This window comes from Rissa tridactyla, chromosome 6 (assembly GCF_028500815.1).
Source record: "Rissa tridactyla isolate bRisTri1 chromosome 6, bRisTri1.patW.cur.20221130, whole genome shotgun sequence".
Lineage (NCBI taxonomy): Eukaryota > Metazoa > Chordata > Aves > Charadriiformes > Laridae > Rissa > Rissa tridactyla.
In genome coordinates this window covers 68,360,514-68,386,131 of record NC_071471.1, presented here as the reverse complement: position 1 = coordinate 68,386,131, position 25,618 = coordinate 68,360,514, and the positions used below count along the sequence as shown (strand labels likewise).

Below are 25,618 nucleotides of genomic sequence, written 5' to 3'. Positions count from 1 at the left end.
TTCTGTACACGTGGTTTTTCCGTGATGTCAGAGGGCAATCCTACATCTAGGGGTGCAAGTGTTACGCTACGGGCAGGGACTGTGAAACACGCATTGAAACTTAATTAACTTCATCTTAATTTACAGAAAGCAAACGCGCTGCTATGAAAACACGCAGTTGAAACCCACCTAATGAGGACAGGGATGATGTAGGTGTCCCGATGTGCTCAGTTATCATTAGGAGAATGGGGGCAGGAGGAATGGAGTGCAACAGAGTGGTTTAAATTCTTGAGAGATGCGTTCACTATGCAGATTGATATGCAAAATTACCACGCCAGACAGTCGTTTTAAATGCAAATCCCTAATTACAGCGTCAAAGGTACCACTTTGAAGAGCGACATCCAGATACTACTAGACCATTCCATGGTGCCCTTACAAATGAGGACCAGTTTCTTTTTCTCAGAAAGTCTGAAGTGCAAAACCGAGGCGGAGATGTGGGACGTGATGCAGGTACAGAGCAGCGCTCACACTCACCTCTTCCAGAAATTCACCTTCATTATCTTCAGATCACTCGATGATCTGAAAGGTCCCTTCCAGCCTAGACAGTGCTATGATTCTATCACTACATCAGTGGGAGACCTCAGAAGTGCTCCAGCAGTTTACTGGATTGGAGCATCAAATAGTCATATAGGTTGTGCTCCAAAATACAGATGAATATTAAGACATTAAATTAAAGTCATAAAAAGTAAAACTGTACCTAGCACGGAGGGCTTCAAATTTTAAAGTTCATTTTAACTTTTAGACTATCCAAATTTCCCCTTCTCTCATTTCTTCCCTCTCTCCCCCCTCAAATTAATACAGAATCTTTATAAGAACAGCAATATATCTGTCCCAAACCATCAGAGTGCACCCTTTTGGTGCGCTCACTAATTTCTCCATCCATTATAATATAGACTTCCTATAAAGCCTAAAAAGATTAGCCTTTGTTCTATTAATACAGACATTTTTGTGACAGGAGATACTCTGTGATGCACTTTTAACTGATTTCCCTATAGAATTTTGATTTCTGAACCTACATATGCAATTGCAAAACCTCAAAGTCAAAAAGTAAAATTATTAAAATAGCAGCTCAGTTAGTAAAGAATGAAGTTCCAAACTGGTTTGGTCCCCTCCCTCAATCTGTAGCCCAAATTACTCCGGTCTACCTCCAAACACCTGCCTTTGCGTCACATTACTTTGCCTACCGAAAGCAGCAGAGGTGCTTCCTTTCCAGTCCAGTAGTTGAAGAGGTTGGACTCGGATGAGACATTTTAAAGGTTCCTCTGACCAGCTGCATCGCTCTGGATAACCAGTTTCCCAGGTACGTTCCAGAGTTTTTAAACTGCAATAACTGAAATTCAACTAGGTCAGCTCAAGACCTCTTAATACAGCAAGTTACTGCCTTACACTGCTGGACACGCACATGTCTTTCAAGCAATAATTAAAGTTTAGAGCATGCCCATTTTATACGATCGTCTAGCACATACTTGCTTTCCATTCAGAAAAGGCTACTCTTATCAGACCGAGCATCTAACTATTAGCAATAGGTTTCTCTTATTTATCACAGGGAAACATCAGTTCGTTACCACTGATATATTTCCTCAGGGTCGTAGTTTGAGTTTTGCTCGTTTGTAGCATGAAAAAATGTATACTCTAAAGTGTCATTTCTTCGATTACTTCAACTATTTTTTACTATGCTCTGGTTGCCCGTAACGGCTTTCCGCAGTCAGTAGCATCACGAGAAGCCTCACACTTTCATTATTCCCTGGACAAGTTAACACATTATTCACTTCTCTCCTATACTCCTAGGGAAGCTGTGATGTTAAACTGGTATCATAAACGAGAACAGCAGGGAGAAAGGGTGATTTTGTTTTGTCGTCAACCAATTTGCTGCCACAGCTATTCACAGCTTACAAGGAGTTTTTAAAAAAAAAAAAACTCCGAGTAGTCCAGTGATTAACTGGACTTCCAAAATTAATTTTTAAGATTCAGAAATACACTTAGAGAGTAAGTGCCCGACTCGGATAATTGTTAAAGCTAGGACATCACCTCTAGGTGGTGCTGACATCCTATTATTCCATGAGGTTAAGGCGTAGGCCAGTTTGTTAAACTATATTCTGGACCATTACCCTTCGGCAGTTACCTTCAGGCACGTGGATTGCAGGTTTAGCAGTTAAATTTCTGCAAATTTCATATTGTAATACGGTGGGTTTAAATCTGCAATCATAAAATTCAATTCCCTCTTCAGTAAAGGGGCAAGAGCAAGTACACAGCGAATGAAAACGTGCAAGACAGCACGTAGTAAAGGCACGGCATCGAAGTAACTTCAGGGACCGCAGTTCAGGTCTCAAGGGGCTGTGAAAAATAACTTAAGATTTTTATTAAAATAATTAGAGGGTAAGAAAGTCGAAAGCTAAACAGCAGAGATGCACGTGATAAGATAGGTGAACTAAAAGGGTATTTTCAGCTCCTTTAAATGCGTTTGTTGCAGCTAGTAATTGCATTTTATTCTGACGTTTATTACTAGGAAGAATAAACTGTATTGCTGTAGAGGGATTAGAATCATAGAATGGTTTGGGTTGGAAGGGACCTTTACAGGCCATCTAGTCCAACCCCCTGCCATGGGCAGGGACATCTTCAACTGGACCAGGTTGCTCAGAGCCTCGTCCAGCCTGGCCTGGAATGTTTCCAGGGATGGAGCATCAACCTCCTCTCTGGGCAACCTGGGCCAGGGTTTCACCACCTGCAGGACAGAAAATTTCTTCCTTATATCTAGTCTAAATCTACCCTTATTTAGTTCAAAGCCATTACCCTTTGTCCTATTGCAACAGGCCCTATTAAAAAGTCTGTCCCCCTCTTTCTTATAGGCCCCCGTTAAGTAGTGAAAGGCCACAATCAGGTCTCCCTGGAGCCTTCTCTTCTCCAGGCTGAACACCCCCAACTCTCTCAGCCTGTCCTCACAGCAGAGGGGCTCCAGCCCTCTGAGCATCTTTGTGGCCTCCTCTGGACCCGCTCCAACATGCCCATGTCCTTCCTGTGCTGAGGGCCCCAGAGCTGGAGGCAGCACTCCAGGTGGGGTCTCACCAGAGCACCGCAGACGGGCAGAATCCCCTCCCTCGCCCTGCTGGCCGTGCTTTTGATGCAGCTCAGGATGTGGTTGGCCTTCTGGGCTGCAGGCACACATTACCAGCTCATGTCCAGCTTTTCATCCACCAGTACCCCAAAGTCCTTCTCCTATGGGCTGCTCAATCCCTTCATCCCCCAGCCTGTATTGATACCAGGTGTTGCCCCAACCCAGGTGCAGGACCCTGCACTTGGCCTTTTTGAACCTCACGAGGTTCACATGGGCCCACTTCTCAAGCCTGTCCAGGTCCCTCTGGATGGCATCCCATCCCTCAGGTGTGTCAACTGCACCACTCAGCTGGGTGCTGCCTGCAAAACAGCTGAGGGTGCACTCAATTCCACTGTCTATGTCATTGATGAAGATACTGAACAGTACTGGTCCCAATACAGACCCCTGAGGGACACCACTTGTCTCTGATGTCCATCTGGACATTGAGCCATTGACCACTACCCTCTGGATGTGATCATCCAACCAATTCCTCATGCACTGAACAGGGCACCCATCAAATCCAATTTAGAGAGAAGGATGTTGTGGGGGACTGTGTCAAAGGCCTTACAGAAGTCCAGGTAGATGACATCTGTAGCTCTTCCCTCGTCCACTGATGTAGTCACTCCATCACAGAAGGCCACTAGGTTGGTGAGGCAGGACTTGCCCTTGGTGAAGCCATGCTGGCTGTCTCAAATTGCCTCCCTGTCCTCCATGTGCCTTAGCACAGCTTCTATGAAGATCTGTTCCATGATCTTCCCAGGCACACAGGTGAGGCTGATAGGTGGGCAGTTCCCAGGATCCTCCTTCCTACCTTTGTTAAAAATGGGTGCAATATTTCCCTTTTTCCAGTCATCAGGGACTTCACCTGACTACCTGACTGCCATGACTTTTCAGATATCATGGAGAGTGGCAACTACATCAGCCAGTTCCCTCAGGACTCTGGGATGCATCTCGTCAGGTCCCGTAGACTTCTGTATGTTCAGGTTCCTCAGGTGATCACGAACCTGATCTTCTCTTAGTGTGAGGAGCTTTGCTTCCCCAGTCCCTGCCTTGCAGTCCATCCGCTCAAGAGGTGTGGGGAGAGGGGTTGCCAGTGAAGACCGAGGCAAAAGAGTTGTTGATTACCCTAGCCTTCTCCTCAGCTGTTGTTACCAGTTTGCCAGTCTTGCTTAACAGGGGGGGGTATGCTTTCTTTGATCTTCCTTTTCTGGTTGACATACCTGTAGAAGCCTTCTTATTATTCTCTGCATCCCTTGCCAAGTTCAACTCCAGCCATGCCTTGGCCTTCCAGACCCCATCCCTACACAACTGGGCAGTGTCCCTGTACTCTTTCCCAGGATGCCTGTCCCTGCTTCCACTGCCTGGGCATTTTCTTCTTGCCCTTTAGTTTGACCAGCAGGTCTCAACTCAGCCATGACACTCTCTGGCCTTCATTTCCTGATTTCTTACACCTGGAGACTGAGAGCTCTTGCACTGTGTGGAAAGTGTCCTTAAAGATCTGCCAGCTCTGTTCTGCTCCCTTGTCCCCAAGGGCAGTTTCCCAGGGGGTCCTATTGACTAACCTCTTGAAGAGCTGGAAGGTTGCTTTCCTAAAATTAAGGGTCTTCAGTGTCTTGACTTTACTCTTCACCTGACCCATATTCCTTAGGGCTGCGAGCTCCACCAGTGCATGATCACTGCAGCTCAGGCTGCCTCCCATCTTGTTGTCACCAATTAGCTCACTTGTACTGGTGACCATCAGGTCCTGTATCGCATCTCCTCTGGTGGGACTGTCTAGTACCTGGCTTAAGATGTTATCCTCAATGCACTCCAGGAATCTCTTGTCTTGCCTACAGCTTGCAGTGCTACTTTTCCAGCAGGTGGTTGAAGTCCTCCAGCAGGACAAGAGCCTGCAAGCGTGACTTCTCCTGTAGCTGGAGTAAGAAAACTTCATCAATAGGCTCCCCTTGATCAGGTGGCCTGTAGTAGACACCAACAAGGTTCCCTTTGTTGCCTCGGTCCCTAATTCTTACCCACAGGCTTTCAACCTGCTCATGGCTATTCTTGCGAGACAGCGCTTCACACTCCATCCATTTCTTGAGTTAGAGGGCAACGCGTCCACCCCTTCTTCCTCACCTGTCCCTTCTGAACAGCCTGTAGCCATTGGCAGCCACGCTCCAGTCATGAAATTCATCCCACCAAGTTTCAGTAATGGCAACTAGGTTGTAGATTTCTAGCAGCACGGCGGCTTCCAACTCCTCCTGTTTGTTGCCCATGCTCGTGCCTTGGTGCAGAGGCACTTCAGCTGGGCTGTCAGCCATGCCACCCTGTTAGAGGAACACCCCTTAATTCCTTTGGGGCATTTCACTGGTGTATCCCTCTTGGCTCTTGACCTCAGAAGCTGCTGGCTCATCTCTATAAGACTTCAAGTGTGCTGCAGTATAGCCAGCACATCTCAGACCAGCAGGCTGAGGGCCCTTGTGAGCAGCCTGTCCCTCTAACCTTGGCATGTCATCCCACAGCTGGTCCCAGGCAAGCCTGGTACTATCCACCTCCCCCTTTAAGCCTAGTTTAAACCTCTCTCAATGAGCCCCCCTAGCTCATGAGCAAAGACCCTCTTCCCCCTTTCAGAAAGGTGAGTCCCATCTGACCCCAGCAAGCCTGGTGTAGGCCATCCCATTATCAAAACCCCCAAAATTGTGTCAGTGACACCAGCCACGGAGCCATGTATTAATAGACAGGGTGCATCTCTTTAGTATCTAACTTGGTATACCAACAACCCTGCTGAAACATCAGCTCCATACTGCCACAATCAAGCTGTTTTGCAACTTAGTGATGTTATAATAAAGCTGAAAATGTCTAGTTTAAATGGAGATGGGCTAACCAAAGGTACAATTAGATACACGTCATATCAACTGGCCTGTGGTGCAACGGGTTAAAATGGAAGCTTCAAGACACTCAGTGCAGTGACTCCTGTAGAAGTCGGATGTTACAGGGTAAAATGTTGGGGGCAATAGTTTGACACCAGTGTAACTGCAGATGTGGACATACCTGGAATAATTCGCAGTCAGAAGATGTCACGGTCAAACTGGAATTTGGGTAACCGTGTACAGGCTATATAAAATATCTCCTTTAATTACTGTTCTTTATCTGAAGCTTGCATACTGTTGAGACAGACCGATTAACTGCGCTGCTCCACAAAAGGGAAAAGTGGACTTGAGAAATACGGTGACTCAAGTGTGATCATACTCTGTGCTGTACAGAGAGCGAGGTGCTCCCAGATGTCATACAGGTGCTGTTATTTCAGGAAAGCATTTCTGAGAGAAACTTTGTTATGCAACAGTGTAATGCCAGAAAAAGACGTTATGTTTTGTTGTGGGTTGGTTTGTTTTTTTGGGTTTTTTTTTCCCCTTTCAGACAGTGCTTGAGTATTTCCAAATGGTTAACTTGACATTACTATGCATCACCTCTTCCCTTCCATTGGTTAAAAAGAAAACTGATCGACTTCCCTTGCATAACATGTAAAAATTCCACAAAAGAAACCGAGAACTGTAAAAGAAAACCATCTCATTCTGTTTGATTTCTTTCTTAGGCTACGCAACCTGATCAGATTTGAAGACTTAAAAAGACATTATAGCCGGATAAGAGATAATCTGACCTCTTATATGCTAAAATGGAATACATTTTTCTAATAAAATATTTCACATGGTGCAAGGAAACTCATTCAGATGTTATTTTAAGTTACCCAAACTGATTTATTGACAATTTAAATGTGACATATTTACAGCACTGTTTCTAAAATAATTTAACAATTTTCATAGATTTATAAAAGTACTGATAAATAGGAGACCCTGACAATTACCAACCACAAATATTTCCCTATGCTACTGAACTACAACAGTAGTTCTTTTCTTTTTTCTCTTTTTTTTTTTTTCCTCTTTTTGTAAGTCCCATAATGGAGCTGCTTTACCTCCACCCAATGTGTAAAATCGCCAATACCAAAATATAATAAAATGAACATGCAGTGTGAAAGCTGTACCAGAGAAGTGATTTCAGATATTAGACTACAGTAAAAATATTTCAATGCAAAGTGTCTTCCACACAGAATGTACTTGTGAAAAAATAAGCTTTTAAAGAGCTATTGTTTTATCTTTATAGAAGTTAAAACCTAACAATACTAGTTCAGACATTTACAGTAACTTCCAATTCTGTGCTAGTTTCACATATATTCTAAAGAGTCAAACAAAACCAGTAATTTACAAACACCACTGCCTTAAGACAGTGGTCAGTTAGCTTATGGATAAAAAAAAAAAAAAAAGAAGGTGCTGATATAATTTAAGGTTCTGAAATTAGATTATATTTCATTCTTATATGACACCAATTATTCTATCCTTGGATCAACAAATTATTGTGGTAAAACCATCCATATCTCTCAAGCAGGAAGTCCGTTTGGAAGTTGGAGAGAAGATGGACTTGTATGATATGTATCTTAGGTTCCAGTAGACAAAAAAAAAAATATCACAAAGCTGGACAATCTGAATCACAATAAGCAGCAGCATGAGATATTTGTGGGGTTTTGATTAAAGCAAACATTTTTCAAAAATGATGAAAAGTACACAATCTAATCCAATACTTGAAATGTAAAGGTTCTTTTCATTTGCATCACTGAAGCCCCATAACACAGTGTACACAAACAACAAATACTCATTTTTTTAAAAAACATATTGCACAGCTAGTAAGTGCAATACCAGAACACTGGTATCCCTAGCATAAGTCTTCTATTTTAAGTAGCTGTTTCAAACTATGCCATTCAGAGCAACTCCAAGCCAACGTTCAAAACCATTAAGAATGGTTTGTGTACATAACTAATCCGGAAGTGTTTCAACAACGTGAGAAAAAACACAGGCACTTAAGATTATTAGTGCACCAAAAGTTATAGGCCACAATTGCATGGCTATGAACAGTTCAGTACCAATAACGACAAAACTAAACGAGGTCTTCCACTGATCAATATAGAAACAAGAACTGTTCACAAAGCACTGATAAAAAAAAAAAACACATTCTCAAACCAGTAATCAAACGATACGTTTAGACATCTAAGAAAAATAATTGCTGCAAAGCCTAATGTAACACAATATAAACCCTTCTTAGTTCAAAAGATCTAAAGTGTCCAAATTCCAAAGTCCAATTTCTCTTCTCCCCCCTCCAAAACACCATTCATTACATCCATTCCATTAAAATCCACATGTGCAAAAAGTTATAACCCACCTTTAGGAGTGCATTAAAAATAGGCTGACTATTCAAAATATTATTTTAGTGGAAATTTTACAGCACCATAATTAGAATTCCAAGGGAGTTCAGAATTCTTGTTCTGATAACAAATCAGCTGACACTGTTGATCCTAAAGAACAGAAAAAACATTTTGTGCATTTCCTGGTATCTGAAAGTCATGGAGAGAAATAATTCTCATCTACGCCTAAAATCTTACTGTAGTTCAAAATGAAATTAAATAATCACATTTGTTGGCAGTAAGTTCTCCACAATATAGCATTAGTTGTAAATTTAGTAAGTTTGCCGGATTAGGAATGAAAAGTTGCTGGTACCTTGCTTACTTGCAGAAGTACTTTTTTGTTCTTGTCTTTTGTTTTTTTTTTCCTTCTAAATTGTGCAGCTTGGCCCCTCCCTAGTAAGTGATTTACTATCAGGCTTTGAGAAAACGCATAAGGTCCATTTCTGACCCTCAGCTGAAAGGCAATAAACACATTATATATACACATATGTGCACAGAAACACACACATACGTATATATATATAAAAAAAAATCAGTGTTCCGTTTTTTTTGTTCTCATTTCCTATAATTTTCTTTGGTTAGAAGTCCGAGCAAGGAAATTAGAGGACCGAACAAATGGATCGTTCTCCAAACACTTCCATCACTACACATCACTAACTGGAAGGCTTGCATCATCCAGATCCACAAGGCCAGGATCCTGTTCCTGAGTGCCATTTTTACTTTGGGGTTCCAAGAGGCCCCGTTCAGTCACTTTGGAAGCTGATTCTCTTGGAGCGACAACCTGGATCTTGTAGCTCCCTGGCTTGGCCTTGGTAAAAGATTCGTGAAATCCTCGCTTCTCCAAGGCAGGGTATTTGGCGTGAGGGTTTGGGACCAAAGGGCTGCCGTGAGCGGCTGTGGAATGTGAGGTGGCTGGGGCTGGGACGGCAGAACGGAGAGCATGGTTGGGTTCGGAAGAAGACTCGGTATGCTCCTAGAAAAGAAGAGCACGTGTCAGATGAAGTCATGGACATCACGTTGGAAAGATGCAGTTTCAGATTTCACTCTCAGGAAAAAAAAAAAAAAAAAATCAAGGCAGAAAATACACAAAGCGAAGCATGAGCCACAGCAGCAGGAGGCAGGTGCTTTCTCAAGGCGGTCTATTATTAAATGTGAGCTTACAGCAGTATGTGACAGCAACATCAGTTTCTTCATTTGAGGAAATTAAATTCCTCAAATCAAGCTCAGCAGCTCTTTAGTCTTTATACTACAGTCCAGCAAATTGAAGCTTCTCATTTTACTGAGATGTTAAGTACCCTTGTGAAGACACACACTTTAAACGCCATTGAAAGCGACATCTCTCCAAGAGAAAAATGTATTCAAACTACTCATATCCATCAGGCACCCATCCTAAATCCTGAAGTAATGAACGTTTTACTGTTCTCTCTTCTTGGGGTACCAATCTCCCCAGTTCGTTCCAGGGACCAACCAACAACAGTAACTATTTTATGCTATCAAGACTGTGTAACAATTTCCAAAGTTAACAGACCTAGAAAAGAAACTAATCTTTAAGATATTCCTTTTAATGGTCAAGTTATTTTCTTGGGTTTATTGCTGTTAACTGCCATTCTGTTGACCTTTACGTAACTCTATGAGATTGATACTGTGAAAATAATTGTCCACCATTTATTTACTCATAGAAATAAATTCCCAGGCTACCTAGGAATGGTTTAGATGCCTAAAGCATAGGCACAAAGTGCCATTTTAGATGTCCTGGAATATCTAGGATATCAGGATGTGCCTGACCTACAGCCGTATCTCCAGAATAAAAAATTCCTCAGGTTCTGCATCGTATCTATCAGTTCGGTAAGGATGTCTCAAATACCTAGGGATATCGAAAACAGCGCTGGATACAATGTGAAATGATATGATCAAAATGATGTGCGATGACGCAGGGAATGCTTCCCTCTGCATGCATTAGGAGCTGCGGCTGCTGCCACTTCTGCCATCACCAGTGTTAGTACAAGAACTAAAGAAATCTGCGAACCCATGTGTGCACACAAATCAAGTCACTTTTCAGCACATTTGTTAGCAAAAAAAAAAAAAAAATCATCAGATGTGTGTCCAAGATGCAAATATACATCCTAAATGAAATACTTATTCCACAGCAGTTTTCCAAGAGTCTTTTAGAATGCTATGGCATGAATTCTTAAATTTAATCGTAATGGATTCTGCCAAATACTACTGTATTTCTTTTTATAAATTACCTAATATTATTGGGTGAAGGAGCTGTGCAACTTTTTTTGGACTTCAGTTTTGTGTTCAATTTCAGTGAAGTATTTCACATTATTTACATTGCCTTACTTCATACCTGAGGATACTTCACTTTAAGATAAACATTTGCTTTAGGAGAAGATACGATTCAGTGATTTACCTACTATTCTTCTTAATAATAATTTTAGTTCAACAAACAGGACAAAAGTAAGGGATACTAGGACAAGATTTCTAAAATAAACCTTTTGCTAAATTGAACTGAAGGGTACTGAGATTTTACTACCCACACTGACTGTGATTTCCAGTAAGGGTCTATGCTGCTGTATTACTCCTAAGCCGTACTGCTTTGAACAGTGTACTGATTACACATTGTAATACTTCTACCTTTGAACTACTAATTTCATGCAGAGACTTATAGGCCATGCAAATCAGGCTACAATATTATCCTTCCAACTACCAGAGTTACAACGTGCATTTTTTGTGTGCACGCATCTGTATTAGTTTGTGGGTAGCTTAAATTTAATTTTGCTTTTGCGCAGTTTCAAAAAAAAGTAAAGTAAAATGGAAATATGAACTCTCATGCAAATTAGTTTGAATACTTTCCTATTAAAATGACATCACATAACTTACGATTCAATATATAGTATGCTTTGAAGTATAAATACATGTTTTTGCCATTTTTAATTTCCAATTATTTTAAAAGTAAGAAAAAAACAGTGCAAACCTGTAAGTGAATGATATAATAATTTATGCGTTAGTTTTCAGTAATGGTAATGACAACAGGTAGCATTATTTTTAGTTTTTTTACAGTGCAAATTAGTCTCTAGTCCTAGCCCTCTGTTAAGAAGGCAAGTTTACATGAGAGCCCACATACGTGCTGCATTCACCAGTTCTTGATGTATACCTCTGTATACAAGGATTCGACAGCCTTCTGGCCTGCCGCATCTGGAACACAGTGCAAAGCTAAGATTAGAGTAACCTATACTTGGGGAAAGAAGAGAAAAGAGGGAAAAAAGAAAGAAGTGATGCAGACAGTAATAGCTAGATCGCTCAGTTAGCCCCACAAAAAAAAAAAAAAAAGCATACACAAAGAAAAGTTATTTGCATATTTTCATTCCCCCCAGAAGAAACAGAATTTATGATAGGAAGTTCTATTTAAAAGCATGAGGCAGCTCCCCGCTGCAAAAATAATTGAGAGCTTAGACTGAGTTAACAGTAACACAGTATCAATGCAAATTGCAGTGAAAGGCCAGATTTAAATTATCAGATTTCAGATTATGGGGGTAATGATATATTCAGCTTATTACAAAACGTCCCATAGCCAGAAAGTGAAAACCAGAGCTTGCAATATCTGAACGGTAATGTATTCCATTTGTTAAATCTGGACATACTTGGAGACACTGTGACACTACAGTAACCTTCACTATTCGCAAGTTAACATTCTTTGTTCTGAACATCTAATACAGTTTAAATGCAAGGATGTATGAAATGTTGGCATCCACATGGCTTCACAAATATTAAGATTTGTCACAGTGCCTCAGTTCAGCAATGCTAGATGGTGTTCACACACAGTTTCCAACAGCAAAAACTAATTCATGCGAGCAGAGCTCTCTCAGAGAGGTTACTTTAAATTTGAATCTGTATCTGCATATACAGTAAGCTACCAACAACAGAGAAAGACAATTTAGTAGTGAGAATTGTTAAAAACCAAGTTAGAATATTGTCATCTGATTGCAAAATTCAGCAATTAGCAGAAACACCTCGCAGGAATTAGAAAGTCTCAATTCCACTTCCAAACTAGTAGCAGCATAGTGACAAAGACCATACTGAACTCAGAAGAGTTTTTCTAGGTTAGCACTTGCATTATCTACATGTTCAAGACAATACAATGCACATAAAATTACATACATGTAAGACTAAAATAAGTGCTCAATTAAAAATGCAAAATATTTTATGCCGGTCTCTATGAAAGTTCATGCAAAGATGCCACGTTACTACAGAACAGGACAGAAGACAGGGGAAAGGAAAAAACAACTAGAACTTCATGTGCACAAGTGAACATCAACTAATCACATTTTCTCTGAGATTCAGAATAACATACGGAAGCTGCTGATCTTCCAGGTCCCCGCTGTGCTACAATGGCCCCAGAAATTGCTTTTATCCAACTGTGCATGTCTTCTGGACTGTCCGCCTGGATCAAACAATATACGTTATATTTAACATAATCAGCTCTCAGCTTTCCCAGTATCCTGACCATCTGCATTAAAATGACAGCCTTACCCTACTTTAATAGTCTTATTTAAAGCCACAACGACTTCCATTTCTTAACCCAGACATTTCTTAAAATCTTACCCTGAATTTACTATTATATGTATATAATGATATAAAATAATAAGCAAGAAATAAGCGGTTTTTAACTATTTGCATACCATAGACTCATTTTTTTTCTTTCAGCAAACAAAAAAATTAAAGCGTCCACAGGATTTCTTACAGGAGACCTGCTGACCCCTCTTAGCAGCCAATGACATAACTTCGGTACTTTTCAGTCACTGTTGCACTTTACATCTATGAGGCATTTACAGTAATTAAATCTACAGAGTTACAGTAAAATAAAAATCAGTCTCTGTTAGGGGTCAGCTGTACATTCACCTAGAACAACAATCGAAGATGCAATAGATTAACAGCGAATAGCAAGGGTATACATATCTGGGATAAAGACAGAGCAAAAGCTAAAGCTATCTCCTAATTAGGCTGCAGCTCTATTAAACTAGCACATCCCCCCAGCAAGAAACATCTGCAACATGTCAATTCTGTTCAGCTAGAAGACAGCTCATAACTCAGCGTCTGTATTAGACTGCACAGACCTTTCTGATCCTACACGAGAAACTCAAAGATTATTTCCAGACCTATGAGCATCACATTCCCACAGAGCTAGGAAAAGCAAGTCTCTGTGATTTGCATTATATCCAAACATTTAAAAGATAACACGCTAAGGATGCAGTGAATAAAGTGCATAAGGATGCATATTACCAAACAGGCACTGAAATCTAAATGTTGCTGTGCTTTAGTAGATATTTTAATGTGGCAAATAACTCCAATCTGAGAACTTAATTGTTACACACAAAAAATCAGTACTTCAAAATAAAATTTTTAAATATTGAGTTGATCCTAGAGAATTTGAAGACCTGAATGGCAACAAAAATCACATTAGGATTTATTGTTTATCGCTTTGATACACTACCAACATAGCAGCTGCTGTTATGTGGAATATTTCTTATATGCATCTTTCTGAAACACAATACTGTAGTATGCAAGCTCACGTTCCCTCTGAAAATCATGGCACAGTTAAATACAACTTAAACAGCAAAACAGCAGTGTTTTTTTTGCTTTGACTATGGCAGTGTCCTGGTTTTGCCCAAAGTTTAAAAAAGAAATTACCTGTACATAAAAGGTTCGAGAAGTTGTTACAATTTCAAAGAGATTGTCTCTCATCATTATATCACTGTAAATGAAACACACACAAATACTTCAACAACCAGTACAGCTTTCTATTTTAAAAAGACTCCAAGATGTGCAGAGAACCAGAGCATTTGTTGTCTGAAGACCTTGCATTTCTTTATCACTCTACTGTTGTTTTTTTGGTAAATACCAAGTAGAAAAAGAAAACCATCTTCTCTTACTCATTTTAGCCCTAAGACTCTATCAGTGGCATGCATGCTACTACATAATTGGAACTTTTAAAACCCTATCATGTCAAGTTTAAAAATATTTATCATTCTAGTAAAATTTCACATTTATATTTTGTGTCTTTGCAAAGTATTAGTCCTAAGCCAGTAGCCTGCTGAAAACACCAACCTAATACAAATGCAATTAATTCCTTAGTATACTGCCATTTGGTGGGAGGCAAACAACAGGAGGGAGAGCGTTCTCATCTCAATTCTGACGTTTAACATAATGTCCTCTAAAGGTTTAGAGATTATGTAAGCAGAATACAGACTCTAAAATTGCTAAATACTAAAATTGCTGCCTCAAATCAGACAGCATCCGTGCATCTCTAGCTCATGATTGCACGATACTCCTTTGTTCCACCCTTGTCCAATGCATTTACATTCTACTGAACATTTACATTCTACTGAATGTTACAAGTTTGAAACACACACTAATGCAGAACCCTCAAAACCAGTTTTATGCACAAAACTACTTGCTGTCCCATAAGTAAAGAGTATCATACACGCATACATCAACTAAAGTCATTAAAGGGTTCTCCACTGTTTCCAATGAGCAGTCTAGCCATGAAAAACCAGTGTCCTACATCCCATGTAACAACATCAGTGCTTCTCTCCTCACCTTTGCTTGCATTCCTGAACTTTATGGACCTCCTTAAGTGGTATAACCCTGAGAGGTTCCTTTTCCTGGAAAAAAAAAAAAAAAAAGGCAAAAATATTTCAGTAGAGCATATCTAACAACTAGAATATAGTCAAAAGCCAAAGGTCAGGACAGCTGACAGCAACAGACTTACGTAAACGAGACTTTCAAGGCAGTCACTTATGCAAAAGGTGATGTCAACCAAAGTTTAATTTGCTTTTCTAAGTATGAAACCAACCATGGCACTTGCAATGAAGAGGAGGTGAAATAAAGAAGTAAAAAACCCAAAAACATTAATTTACCTTACCATAATGGAGACAACCACCCCTGTCCCCTTCCCCTAACCAGATCAGAAAGTTGAATCTGGCTTCAAGCAGCTTATTTCAATAAAACCATAATTACATTAATTTGCTATGAAATGCTGCCATATAAGATGCCATATAAGTTAATTGTACTGCATGACATGGCTTTAAAGATTAACTGTATGCTATTCTCAATGCAATTAAGAAGAATACAAAAAAATCAATTGTACCAAAACCTGTAAAAGAGCAAGTCTTCTTAAAGCACATGAAAGTTCTGTTACCTTAACAAAAATAAGTGTTACAAATCTGTCAAAGTTTCACACAACAGGAAAAAAGTGAGAACATTCAAACAAATACTTTCACTTTTGCCATGACAACGTAATGTCATACATACTATTATTTTCCTGTGGTTGTTGCAGTAAAACACAAACAAACAACAACTTATTTTACCCCCTAATGTGTTTCCTTTAAGCAATGTTATAATGGACTACTTCAGTTGGCTTGAGCTTACAGACAAAACAAAAGCTGTCAGCTCTGGAATAACTACTTTCTCTGTACCTTCTATTACATATATTTAAGAGATTTATGTTGTTAGAGTTAACAGAGAACGTCACCCAAATGTAACCACCCTCAAATGTCAGTTTTCATTAGATCACTTGTCTCTATAGCAGATCAAATGTAGGGCAATTAAAACTCGATGTTTTCAGTTATTTTGCCCCTCCTTCCCCCCTCTCCCCTCCCTGCTCCTCCTAGGTTCACTTATCCATTATAACAGAGTTTTCAAAGTAATACATCAAATGTGAATTGGAGGATCGTGCCTGGAATGCAGGCACCCGTTGCAGGGAAGCCCTCAGCTTCCCTATGCTCCCAATAGATATTGCCCTATGCTCCACCTGAAGACTGACACAGGCTCTTCCTCAAGCTGCGAAAAGGAGATCATTAAGCAGGGGGGGACAGACAGGACACCAACCAACCACAACCAAAAAATGCCCAGAAAGAATTAAAAAAAACCAAACAAACAACTTTTTTTTTTTTTTACATTTTTCAGAGCAGAGAATTTAGATATATTTCTACAGATGCAAAACAACAGCATCTCAAGATAGCCAGTACGAGTCGTCTGAAGTACTGGTGAGCAGGCTGGCTGCCAAGACAAACTCACTTCAAGTAAGAGCCATACTTGACTGAAGACAGCAGCTACTGGGAACTGAAGTCCAACAGAGAGAAGTTTTCCAGAATTAGAAGTCTGATGCTACACTAGCTGAATATGACCTCCATGCTGTAGCCTTCTCACCCACAAAGGCACGACAAACAATCGCTATTGAACTTTTTTCCTATTTTTGTGTTACTCTCATTAGGAACAGGAGATTATGAGGGAAATGGAGATGCCACACACTGCTGAAAGAAATCATTCACCACTTGAAATCTCCAGAAGAGAACATTTTTTCCTTTTTGTGTTTGTAGGAGATAAATAAAAGTCTAATGGACATGCGGTTAAGTTGTTGCAGCTGTTTTCTTCCTGGTAGGTTGTGCTCTTGTGAAGATTTTGCTCTTTCCAGTACAGATTATAGATTAAATGTCTCTCCAACATGTATGTTTCAGACAAGGCAGATCCTGATTCTTTAAAAAAAAACTATATGAAACACAGTTATCACGATTAGGTTTCCTAGCCATGGAGTTCTTTGATTAACCACATATTCTCTATCCATTTAGCACTTATGTCACTGAAAAGAAGAAGGATGACTCTTAAAATGGAAACAAAACCCTGATTTCAGTAAAAATTGTGAAGCAAGATCTACTTCCCTGTTGTCTGACAGCTGGTCAGTCCAGTACCTTCCTCAAACTGCAGCAAGGGGATATTAGCCTGAAGAATAAAGGACACTACAAGATTTCATATTGTTCATTTCAAATAAAGTGTAAAGGAGCACGATGAAACACTAGAAGCATATGCATTTCTACCAGCTTTCTAGTATACTCTCTCAATTCTTCATTGAGTTGGAATTTACTTGTGAGAAATCTGCACTCAGATTTCATTTTAAAGTGAAAATAGAGGGTTTATTATAGGCAATGTGTCAGAATTTTGTTATTCTGACAGTTTAACAAAGACAATGATGCAAGAAAAAACTCCTGCTACCGTTCCCTCATTAAAAGTAAAGCAAAAGTTCTCTTCAAAAGCAGCCTGAAATTTGGCTTCTTTACACTTTGCATCTTGCAGTTGGCCCGTAAACTCATTTTTCCTTGATTTATAATACTCTACAACTCAGACTGTATTCCTCACGAACAAACGTTCTCACGTTTAGTAAGTGTGGGATTCCTTTTTTGGGAAAACAGACCATCTCCAGTACCAGCCACTTCATTTTTAAATGAAGCCTGAAGGCACTTAACATTTAGGTCAAAATTGGTCAAAAGGTTCAAGAGCGATGAGTGGAGAAGAAAGATCATGAAATGAAAACAAACTCTAAGTGTTGCTTCTGAACAGCAGAGTTCTTTGCCTGTCTCGGCTGCCCTGGTGAAACAAGCGTGTGGGAAAAGATCCCATCATTTGTAAAATAAAACATCCTATAATCTTAACTTTAAATTAAGAATTGCAAGATTACAGTTTTGCCTCTCCACATAACGATCATCTGTTTCAAGAACACAATTAGTTGTACGCAAGTACAAAGCGACGTAAGATAGTAATGCAAAAGCCAGGCTGACTGTAGAACATATCCTATTACTGTTCTTCCGTGCCCTACAGACAGGTTCCCAAACAGAAGACTGAAGCTCAACTTAACAGCCACCCTATTAATTTTTGTCCTTCCCGATCATTAAAAGTTATTACAGTACAGAGCTAAGAGGTGCAGGATCAGCACAGCACATTTTTCAAATGCATGAGTATTTCTTGAGATTTTCTTGCAACTATCACTGGAGAATAACACACATTTGGAAACTTACCAGTTCAGACTTGAAATATCCTATTGTGTTTTCATCTAATTGAAAGTATCTTCTCTTCCAGTTCTTCATCTGTTAAAGGAAAATAAATATTTTATATATAAAATAAAGATATACTTACATGTTATATATTTATATGCTAGTATTTACAATTCTTGTCTATAGTTATATGATACTGTATAATTCCTATTTGTTTATAAACACTGATCTATAATATTTATAATTTTTACATATTACATCTATTTATTTATGTGTATGTGTGTGTATATATATATATGTATGTATATATAGTGCTCCAAAACAGTTCTACAAGACTCTGCCCAATAAATTTTTTTTTTTTTCTAAACTGCAAAAATTAAATATTCTGGAAGCTACTATTTTCTATCATACAAATTTTTCAACAATCTCCACTGAAACTTTAGCAAGTCAGCAGCACAAATACCCCATAAGAAATGTTAAAAGACAGTACAATAAAGTTTCCTAGTTTATTTTTAACTAAAAAAAAAGGCACACTACAAAAAGAGTCTTCATAATCCAAGATAAAATGAGTCTCAGGATTTGTGAAGCATGCATATATCTTGCTTAATCTCAACTACCTATTCCTTCTTTTAGCAAGGCATCATCTGAGTAGTTCCACTTGTGTTAATCAGTCTGACAAGCTGTACAATTCTTCCTCTGAACTGAAACATTAGCTTTTTCTAAACATTTTAGTGATTTAAAAAGCACGCAGACATTGAACTTCTGCCTCAATTTAGATGAAAGTCCCTGTGCACTCAGCTTTTCCGCTCCAAAACATCTCCAACAACATGACACTGAAGAAAGTAATGAAAAGAAATAACACAGACATAAATTACATGCTACTGGAGGTTAAGCTTTATCTTTAGCACTACTGACAATATTAAGGATGGCTAAAGTTACTGGTAATTATGGCTTTTTTTTATCATCTACTTGGTAAGTACAACTACCATCTTAGGACCTTTGCTCTTGATTAATGAAACACACTGATCTCAAATACTTACCACTGCTCCTTGTTTTACACAGTAGCCAGCTTTGATAATAGCATTATCTGGGGGATGCTTAGCGGTAAAATATGGAAGGTGACTTTGTGACCGTTTCAAATAATTCCTATCACCCCCTTCACTGCACTCACTGATTTCTTCTTTCTAGAAAAAAAGCAGTTAAGTTGAGAAGATTCTCAGTTTTTTTTCTAAAGGTCAAAGAATAACTATACTAGTTATACTAGGAAATAATTTTATTATCCCATGCTCACAAATCCCATTTCTCGTTTGTTTGAAAGGACAAAATATTTCAACTGATTTCTAGAGACAACTAACGAGACTCTCCAAGGGTTCTGGTTGAGTACTTGCAAGCTCCATTTAGAAACTGCACTAAGAAAGTGCCAAATATATCAAACAATATTGACAGACACTGAATGAAGAATGTTACCGACCTATAAACAAGATATATGCATGTATTTACTGCAAACTCATAACGTGACTTTAAAGGCAAAACACCAGAGGTACTACAGCAGAGAAAAAACTATTTCTAGGACTGTAAGACACATGAGAATTCACCAACTTTTTTAATGCAGTTCAGGTGTATACGTGTCATTTACATGCTATTAATCCAATCTGTACCCATTTTCAGCTCAGAAACAGATACAGGTCTATACTTTTAGCACTGCAGAGATTATTCTTCAATGAACTTGTCCAGTGTCTCAAACTCCGAAAAGTTTCTTGCATCCATGCCATCTTTTGTCAAGAAGTACCTTATATTTTATTACTCACCAAAAGAAGAACTCCTTCCCTTTGTTTCAGCTGGTTACAGCATTAACTTTGTTTAAAAGCCCATAGCTTTCAGAGTGAAAAAGAAAGTTTACACCACCCACTTCAGCCAATAGTGATTTTGTAAAGCTCTTACATCCTCCTTTAATTCTTTCTTTTGCACATGGAAGAGTACTAGCCTACTCAATTGTTCCTCACAGGGAGATCATTCCACATGGACCAATCAGCCTTCAAATCTTTCTCTGAACCTTTCCTGTTCTAGTTTTTAAGATGAGGAAAAAGCTGGAGACAGTAATCAAAGCCTGTTCAAAGACAGGATTTATACAGCAACAAAGCTGTTTTCTGGCTGTTCCTTGTTCTTTTTCTAGTAATGCCCTATATTTGTGGGGTTTTCCTCTCCTGTTACTGAACACCGAGATGATGTTTTCGTAGTGTGGCTGTAACTCTTACCTCTCACTCACGTGGAAATGGTTATTTCATAATCTAGTATCTTCTATTAAAACTAAGATTGTTTTTCCCAGAATCCCCTACATCACATTTATTTCCACTCAATTTCACTTGCTTATCGTATTTGTTCACACGCATCATTTCATAAGACCCTTCTGCAACAGTTTAATCTGCTGCCAGCCCCACTACCTCTAATAACATAGTGTATATATTAATCAGCTGACTTCATCACCTTCTTTTTTACCGACTTTTCCTGACAGCAATACCAAAGTTCTGTCTTTTTAACACCAAGAATTAATTCCACACACAAAAAGATGTTTTCAGCACACTAACCGATATGTGATTAAATCAATACTCAAATAATTCCTTATGGTCTTGTATAATTCTCTAATTTTATATAATGGGAATAAAATCCTCAAAAAACAAAAAAACCAGTCAGTATCAATAAAAGGTGCACATGAAAGTATAGGTCCTCTGGGCAAGGCGAGAAGCTGACAGCTATGTAGTGGTACATAACCTATTCTCACCAGTCAAACAAAGCTTCCTCTACCAAACAATTCCACACTTGTTTTAAGGGTATTACCTGGGTAGGTGTAATGATAGGAACACCGCCAACAATTTCTGTCCTGTAAGACACTTGCTTCTTTCCACCTGGGCTTTCAGCTTGACGATTTGCATTATCCATTTGACACAGAGGATCAGACTGCTTTGGTACCTGAAAGTGGAATACGATAATTAATGTTAAAAGTTTTATGAAGACTAAAGAAAGCCCTGATCATTATTCAAGCATTTTTAATTTGTCTTCAGCAGGATTTAACAAATGTTCTCTAATTTTAAAAGGCTAGAAATAGCTTACACAAGAGTTTGTTGCAATGGCTATGCTTTAGTCCTCAGAAGAAAACTGATACCAATAAAGACATTTCACCAGGTGTCTTGAAATCTAACAAAAAAAAACAATTCCCAGCTTTGTCTTAAGTGCTGTATTTGCTCTTGAAGAAGCACTGCTAACTTGTAGGAGAACTGGTTCTATATTTTTCACTTGCTTTCAGTTTTAGCAACAAGTGCTTTAAACCGGAGACGCCCCAGTGCCTGTAGAGCCAGCACAGTAAGGCCACAAATACAGGGCTACAGTGTTGTGGCTTTTGTCAAATAGGACGCATGAGCAGTATGACATCTGCACTCACATTCCAATAGTCGGGGTGGAGACTTTGTGAACTGCCTCCTACATGTATCGCTAAATACTGTCCAAAATGGCTCTCCTTATTTCTAACTATGATTAACTAGGCTGGATGGGGCTCTGAGCAACCTGGCCTAGTGGGAGGTGTCTCTGCCCGTAGCAGCAGCTTTGGAACTAGATGATCTTTAAGGTCCCTTCCAAGCCAAAACCATTCTATGATTCTACGATTAGCTAATTCTCTCAAATGTGGAATGCAAGCAACCAAAACACCACAGGAATTTAATTTCCTAGTAAGTGTTTTAATCTAAAATGTTTACTCAAATTTCTGAGTTCGTGCAAGTAGTAAATATCTGTAGCCTAAGAAATGTACTAACTGGCTACCTAAGACATTTTCATTTATCCTTTCACCCCTAATATTAATACAGTAAATTTGAAGTGACTTCAACAAGAAGAGATCAAGAGTCTCACACCAAAATATCCTTGCCAGCAACCTCCTGGATATTTACATAGGACATCCAAATTTGCTCAGTAAGAAGGGACACGCAAGTTATCTTTACATGGTGAATGACAATGCAAGGCTGTAGCACATTCAAAACTTGAAATTGAACTAATCTAGACAAAATCAAAGCTACTTTATAGTCTGCTGAGATTCTGGTTCCTATGCCCAGGACTGCTTGTGTCACAAAAAAACCAGTCTGCAAAGAAGTACAAGCAGTCCTGAGAGCACAAACGTCAGCCTGGGACAGCTTCCCCCTGGCCAAGTGAAGGTGGCACTCAGCAGCTTGCCCAGCTGCAGCATCAGGCTCATTCTCTCACTTCCCCTGTCCCTTCAGCCCTGCCCAACGCCCAGCTTCGCCAGTGGAGGTAACAGGGGACTCCATTCACAGCCAAGTCTGGGGCTGAAGGACAAGCCATGCTCCTAGTGCACATAGATCGTGGGGCCTCAGCCTTTCAAGAAATGGGGCTTGTAGCTACAGCTTTATGGGTAGGTGCTTCGGCCATCACAAACTCTGACTTCAAATGCTACGGACCAAACCCACAACCACCTGCTCATATGAACGTGTTTTCCAATAGTACTCAAATAGGTACACAATGTGCTAGACTGCAAAAGTTCATAGCTTTTTGAAATTAGCAGCACTCAGAGTACTAAAAACGCAACAAATCTTGGGAAGATTACAATCTACAGCAAGTAACACTGACATGAAAATTAATAATTGAATGATCTTAATTATTTGATTAAATCACTAGCCATATTAAGTAACCTCTGAACAGATTAACAGTACAAAGCTTGTTCCTTCAAAGACAAAAAAAATTAATGATTTCACCAGCCATTTGGAATGCAAGTGAAACATAGGATAAATAGCTTTCAGACTAAATTCTGATTTGATGCAATTAATTCTTTATTCACTGTGTTAATTTTTGAACTGGAAACAATTCAAGCCTGGTTGTGGTGTGTCCTCCTTATGAAAAACACAAATGGAAGGCTTTGTGTTCCTGGTTTTCTATTAGCAATTACATTTTTATAACTCCAAAGAAAGCGATATGTTTAATCAATGCATACAACTCACAGAAACATCCTTAAATAACCTAAAAATGAGACAGTTACTGACAACAAATACAAATCTGTGCACCCATGCTCAGAACCCCTTCTTTGTAAGGATATGATCTCAAAACAGTTCATGTCAGCACTTCCCTGAAACCAGTGAGAAAACAAACCCGTAACTTCTGCCTCCTCAAAAAACTGAGGCAATACATGGGTTTTTCTATCATGTGATAACAAGCTGCCCTGGTACAAACCAGAAAAGTAATTTAACACTTATCAGAAGAATTCATTACTGTTTCTTTGAATGAATGTTACTTGAAATCAAGAGAGAGCCTTCGGAAGATGGCATGATGTGTTTGCTCATTATTTTAGTGATACCTTAAGAAATACAAACTTTTGACACCAGGCAAATACATGTGTATCTTTTCATTGCTTGCAAGCGTCTTCTGGATATTTCAATTAGTATTAAATGTGTATGGTTAATTTTAAATTACTAGAAACCATCATATGCTGTAATGAAAAAGCTAATCACATTTTTGTCCAATATCCAAAGCGAAAAGTAAAATAACCTCAAGTTTAGGGGGAGTTCTGTACAGTTTCTCCAAGTCTTGGAAAGGCAAGCCAAGATTTGTTTGTAGAGATAAAAAAAAGACTACTCTAGCACAAAAACTGGAGGCAAAGGTTACGTTTAAGCACCTTGAGAAAGTCAACATTTGAAAGCATCGCTAAACATCAACTAAACCACTTACTGTGATTTTGGTAGCTTTGTTCAGAACATTTACCCATTCAACTAGGTCCTGCTGATCATTGGCTTGTAGAAAGTATTTTCTCATCCCTGCATTCATAACTGTTAAAAACCATTATGAAAAGTTAACAGAAAAGTTAGCAACACTGAAATTTAAGAGCAAACATAACACCATCATAAAAAGATTTAATTTCAGATGGAAAACCCAGTTGAAGCATTTAAGCTCTCTGCTGCATTTCTTTTTAGAAAGTCATCCTAAGAAACACGCATCCACTTGAAAGGCTTGCTTTAGCTAAAAAAAACCAAAACTTTTTTTTTTAAAGCTCTCCACTTAAGCAGCACCATACAGAATTTGTTAAATTATTTTTATTACACAGAAATAAAGCCTTGAATTTTATCAGAATTTTCTACAGCTCCATTTCCCTTTTCTCTATTTCCCCAAGTAACAAAGTTTTATACTTGGGGACTTCTACAATTTTTCCTTTTAACCCTCTGACCACTATTTATTATCTTTTGCAACAAGCTCATTAATGTGACTATAGTCACTGATTTTATTTTTTTTTAAATGTGTGGAAAAATCAGTATTGATTACTACGTGTATGATGCTCAGGACCAAACAACTTTAAACTTTATTTTACTTTAGTGACTTGGCAAAGCAAGCATATTTTTAGTAAGTTTATATATCTACCTGGCAACACCTAGCATACCTTTATCCAAAAAGGACAAAAATTTTTCTGTGTAACAGTAAAAAAAAAAAAAACAACCCAAAACAAAACACACGGCTAGGTTTCTCACAAACTCTAAGAACTTATCTTGAAATTAGTTTTAAGGTGAACAGTGACTAAAATCTTCCCAGAATTCTGAAGCATTGCAGCTAAAGTCTGAACAGATTTCACTGCTCTACCTGTAACACAGTAGTTCTTCAGGTCATCCCTAACAGCAAACACGTGCCAGAAACCGGTACTTTTTACTCTTCTATCATCCTTCTCCCCAGAGTGGATGGTTTGAAGCAAACATTATCAGATGTAAATATAAATTCAAAATACAGAACTGTAAAATGAGTTGACTGAAACAACAACTCCCAGTATTTAAATAAAAAGACAATAAATGTAAATTTTTCCTCCAAAGAGTATAAAAGCCGCTTTAATAAATCAGAAATATTAAAAGCTTCCAGCCATCACCTTGGCTAAAAAGCCACCATTACGGCTCTTTAGAGCTGGCCCACTGACAAGAGCAACTTTACCACTGATGAAGACAAACACCTCTAGACGTGCATGTGCAGAGGAATCTGTAGATGGCACTGAGCTGACACATTACGTACTGGTTTAAAATCCCTGAAGCCTTACACACAGGGTGATTTACAGAGTGCTCCAACACAGAGACTGTACAAGTCTGGCGGAGCTGCCTTCTCTGGGCCTGTACGACACTGCCCATGGCAAAGGACACCTTAACCAGTAGTTATAAACCTTTCAGGCATTTTCAGTACCTTCATTTGAGCTAAAATTCTTATGTGAAGGCAGCCATAAAGAATGGTTATGCATAAACAGAGCAGAGGCTGATTCCAGTTTCTACACATGCTTTTGTGAATGCCAATTGCTTGACAAAAAATTCTGGAATTATGGTAAATTCTGGACAAATTATTTATAAGAAAAAAAATTCTAAAAATATACCATAT

At 38.9% G+C, this 25,618-nt stretch overlaps 1 protein-coding gene across 7 annotated transcripts in view; it reads right to left on the bottom strand.

Annotated features, from left to right (window-relative positions):
- Positions 1–6,840: 6,840 nt before the first annotated feature.
- PLEKHA1 (pleckstrin homology domain containing A1) overlaps positions 6,841–25,618 on the bottom strand; it is a 38,875-nt gene continuing 20,097 nt past the window's right edge. For 2 of the 7 annotated variants that reach the window (XM_054205636.1, XM_054205637.1), the window contains exons 5-13: positions 23,948–24,045; positions 21,062–21,193; positions 19,267–19,410; positions 18,251–18,319; positions 15,000–15,064; positions 14,091–14,154; positions 12,754–12,843; positions 11,557–11,631; positions 6,841–9,372 (exon numbers count right to left, since the gene is read on the bottom strand). In XM_054205636.1, coding sequence (XP_054061611.1) covers positions 9,043–9,372; positions 11,557–11,631; positions 12,754–12,843; positions 14,091–14,154; positions 15,000–15,064; positions 18,251–18,319; positions 19,267–19,410; positions 21,062–21,193; positions 23,948–24,045 — 1,067 coding nt within the window. In that variant the 3' untranslated portion in view covers positions 6,841–9,042. Of the gene's footprint in view, positions 9,373–11,526; positions 11,632–12,753; positions 12,844–14,090; positions 14,155–14,999; positions 15,065–18,250; positions 18,320–19,266; positions 19,411–21,061; positions 21,194–23,947; positions 24,046–25,618 lie in introns of all 7 variants that reach the window. The other 5 variants (XM_054205638.1, XM_054205643.1, XM_054205639.1 and 2 more) reach the window with 4 other exon arrangements.